The following is a 5,464-nucleotide window of genomic DNA, read 5'->3' on the forward strand; positions in this document are numbered from 1 at the left end:
TGCTGTGGCGCAGGCATGATGGGCCAAAATGGCCTCCTCTTGCATCTAGTTTCCTTGTTATTATGGAGGCTGCACTTTATACGAACAACTCACGCGGAAAACATGAACCGCTGTGAGCTTGGCACGAGTGGCAAGTAAAATAAATAAATAAAAAAACCCTTTCCACACCAGCTTAAGGCACAATAATTCCAAAGATGCGACACGATCAAATTAGAAAATGAAAATACAACTAATCCAATATGTACAACACGTTTATTGTGAGCACATTTACAAAATGTACACAACAACAATATTTGCTACTGTATTTACAAATGGTCATGGTAGAACCATCCCGAGACATTTCGCACCAAACATTTAGCCTTCAAGTCTACACTGTGTATACGCACAGGTAAGTCTGCACATGAGACTCACTGGCACACTATCTGGATGCAATATTTGTTTATTTTGGGGAAGAGGGATATCAAATCCATGCCTATAATTTAATTACAAGCAACTTACAGTCAAGAATCTTGATCACAAACCTTACATCGGGCCTACAAAGTCATTTGCTTTCAGTAAAAAGTACAAAAAAGACAAACAAACAAAGGCAGCTTATTATCATTATTATTATTTAATTTCTCAAGCAATTATTTTAAGGGAACAGTCTGACTTGGCACTGCACCGGTTTCATGATGAAGGCATGCGACCCTGCACCAGTTTGTCGAGAACACTGAAAACCAAGTCTCGGAATGCTTTGATAAGCGTGTGTAAACATGGATAACATACGTGCATTCAGAAACACCTATAAAGGAAGTGAGGGTTCGGGATCGGGTAAAGACAGGGCAAAATGCACATAAATACAAAACCCCACTCATGTTTTCCAACCAGCCTCCCAACCCCAAAAAAAAAAAAAAAAAAAAGGGAAAACACGAGCTTCGCACCTCAACGGTACTCAAATCTACAAATCACAAAACCAAGCTCCTCTGAGTGGGTTTGGAAGGGATACAATGTGAAAGCAAAGATTCACCTATCCACTGGCTCACAGCCAATTACAACCAAGCAGTGCACATTAAAAATAAAAGTCGAATAAAAATAGTTTGTTTAAAATGCACACAAAGGTTAACACGTGAAAGTGACACAAGACGCACTGTAAAACAATATATATGTATATATATATATATATATATATATATATATATATATATATATATATATATACATACATACATACATACATACATACATACATACATACATACGAGTGACAATACGAACGTCAAAAAAACGTGATCAAAATATTCCCCAAGCGATTGCCAACGGGCCACAAGGATTAGAATAGTGTATGTAAACGAGCAAGAGTTACAAGTCTCAGGATATTAGCTTATGGTGACACTGGAATAGGAGGAAGGGTCGCTTCGATCATCTCAGCTGCCATTGCGCAGAAACATTAGCATGAAGATCGTGCCTTTGGCTCGTTCCCCGGCATTGCGCTCACGGCTTGGCGGAGGCCGCAAGAAAAGGCTTCCAAAGAGAGAGGCTGCAGGGAGGATGGATAAATAAATAAAAATGAGTGTACCCAAAAGAGGGACATCTTACTATAATTCACCAAATGTCCGTCTGTCCGTTCGAAGGTACCACAAAAACGGCTCAACCGATCGCAACGATATTTTGGGTGGGACCCCTGGGAGTAAAATAGGCTATATTGTTTTTCCAATTTTTCCAAGTTTTCCAAACATGATGGAATAATATTTACCGATATGAACAGTGGTGGCTTTTATTGAAATTCTACAAATACTGTTTAGATTTTGATGACAATTATGAACCTGCCGTGAATGCGAAAGTGGACAGATGACGGCAATGCACGGGTTTGATAATATCCCAATACAACCGTCATTCAATTGTAATGTTAAATCGTTAAACGTTAATCGTGTTAATCGTTTTGTTAAAGTATCAATTGATGATTGGAATTGAGTGAATACAATTACGATTTTGAATTCGTAATTGTATTCACCCAACCATACGGAACTTCACATCAGGATTTAAATATTTGTTTATGTCACGAATGTTGTTAAAAGTTTATTTTTTATATTAATGTTATTTCATTTGTGATTGGAGTTATGCTGTTTGGAATGAAAAAAGAGATATCGAGTTCAAGTGAATGACGAAATGCCGTGACGGTTTCTACTTTGTAAATGTGAATTCGCGGATCGCCATTGACTGGGTATGGAACAAACGTACCCGTTTGTTTGCCAACGGGTACGTTTTTCATGGAAGTCCTTCACAAACTTGCTGTCCATGTCTGACGTGCGACTGAAGGTGCTACAGGAATGTGGAATTTATTGGTTTCATGCTTTAGCATTCGCCATTTCTGCACTGTGTGTTTGCTTCTGGCCTCCCACCCGTGCGTAGCACGGGTACCTCACTGGTAATCTAAATACACACGCACGTACACACGGACCCTGCCGGAGATCTTACACACACTGGGGCACGGGCCCAGAAATGCTGAATGAGCTACAGATGCAAACAGCATGATTATTCACCACGAATCAATGGTTGCTGCTACCTGGTGGTATCTTCCTGTCAAATGACAAACAAATATGGCAACTCCATGCTACTAATCAGCAATTCAATCAGGATGACGATGGTGGATTTAAACGGAAGCACAAGTATCCAAATAAAAGGACAGCGTCTGTCTCGATTACTATGTCCTCCCTCACTGTTTCACAGTCACGAATCTTTGTGGTCATAATTAGCAAGCGGTTGCGTGAATACGTACGCACGTACACGTCATACGTGTCTGCATTGTTTAAAAAATTCATTGGTAGCAATGTGTTGCTGTTATGGTTCTGGCCTGGTTATGTTGAGGAGTCCATATGAAGCTGCCAATGTACCGGTACTTTTTTTTTCTTCTTTTTTTTTGTATACAAGATCGAGGCTCGTGAAAGGGATAACATTCATCACGAAAAATCAAACAGACACATAAAACATATAATAAGGGCAGCGGTAGACAAGATGGGGAGAGATGGGGAAGCACACAAACACAACATAATTCTTCAGGAAGTAAGTTCAGGAAAGTACTTCAGGAACTTGTGCATTTTTACAGGAATAAGTGTTGGTAACAATGACGTCATTGGTCCCACCACAGCACTTCATTACGACGCCATGATTCGATAAGTACAACGCTTAGTCCGATCAGTTTGAAATTTCTTGAGCGTGATCTATGCAACAATTATATTGGAGAATGTAAACTTATAACATCATTGGTCATGTGACTTGGCAGCCATGACTGCGTAGGGTAAGTATTCTATGAACACCATCTAGTTTTGTATTACGGTTTCAATTTTTAATATTAAGTTGTGGACAACCTGTACACGAGCATAATGAACCAAACAAAGTATAAAAATCAAGTGTATGTGACGAACTCCAAGTGACGGGAATCTGGGTCATCACAAAGGGAAAATAAATAAATAAAACACACAAATGTGCTTTTGTAATGCAGAGAGGTTCAAATCCTGTGTGGTTAAGTTTTAATGTTCCGCTTTTAAGCTCAACCCCATGAGCCTTTGAGGTGAGGCAGAATGGCAGCACATTTGGCTCTGCAGTTGGGTAGAGTACGTCATGCATATGGAGTTCAAAACCTTTCCTAGCCTACAACATCCTCATGAATAGAAGAAAAGAAAAAAAACGCCTTTTAAGGCCATTTTCCCCCACAGAGCAGGGGTTGGCCTTTTTTGGGGCACCGTGGTCCCCTTTTTGAAGCAATGTTTTTTGGCTGGATGCCCTTCCTGCCACCAACCCTGTTGGTCGCCTCTTGCGACACACAGGGAATTACCAGTGAGCTGGTACTCAATTTGCCGACCTCGGAAGGATGACAGGCTGAGTAAGCCCCCGGGCATTAATTCAGCGATCAACTGGGATTCGATGTCAGGATCCTAGGATCCCAAGCCGGCACCCTAACCGCTAAGCCAACACCAGGCTTGGAATGGAAAGTCTTATTGCTTCAGGGTAAATATATAAAGATAAGCAATGAGATTTGTAAACTATCCTACAAAACGGTGACGTGCCTTCACTATACAGTTCACATAATGTCAAGCTTCTTCATATGGACTCAACACAGCCAGGCCAGAACCATAAAAGCAAGTCGTAAGTAGGACAAAATGGAAGCCTCTGCAAAACCCATTTTTACAGCCGATTACAATATCCCCCCGTTTTTTATTTTTAAAGCATGGGGATAATAACACATTGGAGTAATGAAGCTTTTGTCCCAGCAAGCATGAAACAACTTTGCCTCCATTGCAGCTGTTGTCCACATGACCAGCAAAGGCTAGATAAATATTTGCAGCCACGAGTTCTTTTCAAAATCCTCACGTTATTTGCCAGCAATGAAGTTGCACGAACACTCGGGAAGGGCTTTTTAGGCATTCAAGAAGCTCGAACCAAAAGTGATTTGTGCCAGGTATGGATTTAAGGCTGCACGGATGTGCGATGTGGATCAGCTTTGGAAATCATTTACTCGTCAAACTGAGCATATGCCGCTGGGCCATTAGGATCACGGCATGAGGGTGCTGCAGAAATGGCACCATAATAACTATGAAATCACCAGAAATTACACTATTTCCTACCTACCAACAGGAAATGTACTTCAGGAACCACATATGTACACAAGTAATGACGAGAGTGTTTGGGGGGAGGAGGGAAGCGAGCCAAAATAAAAAAATGAGAAAACAGGAGGGAAATAGAGCAGAGAGAAGAAAAGGGTTGGAGGTGGTAAACTCAAGAGTGGAGGTGAAGAGGATAAAAATGCTGCCATTTTAATGTATATAATTAGATGGGCAATGCAGAAATAGAGGTTTGGAAGAAGGTGAAGAATCTTCCAGAGAATAGGAGCTACCAAAGTACTCGTGGCAAGGAATACACAGGTTAGTTTGCCATTGCCCTTATCAGCACTTGGAATAATTTTGGTGCAAAACAAAATTTGGGAAGGGTGCCTGCATGCAATATCCTCCTTATGTGCAAGAAACCGTGGGATCTGTAACACCCAGCAGCGCAACCTGAACGCTCGACTTAAAATCCCAATGAAGAGTTTAAAGAAAGGTAATTTCATGTTCATGCTGAAAACATTATTGGCTGGAAAGATGGCCACGAGGTATGCACACTCGCATCGGTCGTTGTGGGTTTGAATCTCGGCCCAGCTACTAGCTGCCATCTGATGTCTCTGCAGGCGGAGCGAGGCAACAAGGTGTGTGCCATACCTGTGATGGACGTTAAACTGAGCATCCCATCTAGCGGTATTATTTGCTGGACTTTAAACAGCCCACTGTGTCCTTAGCCAAGTGTAGGCTATCGCTGGCCAAATTCCAAATTCCTGCTCCAACATACATACATACATACATCTATATATATAAAGTAGAGTTGGCCTCTGTGTCTGTATCCTGATCTATCTACGATCTCTAAGATCTCGAGAACCCGTGGACGGATTTGCGAG

At 41.3% G+C, this 5,464-nt stretch overlaps 1 protein-coding gene across 3 annotated transcripts in view; it reads right to left on the bottom strand.

The window, feature by feature from the left end:
- Nucleotides 1-1,269: 1,269 nt before the first annotated feature.
- The window catches only part of LOC137427038 (inositol polyphosphate 5-phosphatase OCRL), a 112,863-nt gene continuing 108,668 nt past the window's right edge, over nucleotides 1,270-5,464 (bottom strand). For 2 of the 3 annotated variants that reach the window (XM_068116158.2, XM_068116160.2), the window contains one exon: nucleotides 1,270-1,516. In XM_068116158.2, coding sequence (XP_067972259.2) covers nucleotides 1,404-1,516 — 113 coding nt within the window. In that variant the 3' untranslated portion in view covers nucleotides 1,270-1,403. The remainder of the gene's footprint in view (nucleotides 1,517-5,464) is intronic. The other variant, XM_068116159.2, reaches the window with a different exon arrangement.

This window comes from Myxine glutinosa, chromosome 5 (assembly GCF_964187855.1).
Source record: "Myxine glutinosa chromosome 5, kmMyxGlut1.1, whole genome shotgun sequence".
Lineage (NCBI taxonomy): Eukaryota > Metazoa > Chordata > Myxini > Myxiniformes > Myxinidae > Myxine > Myxine glutinosa.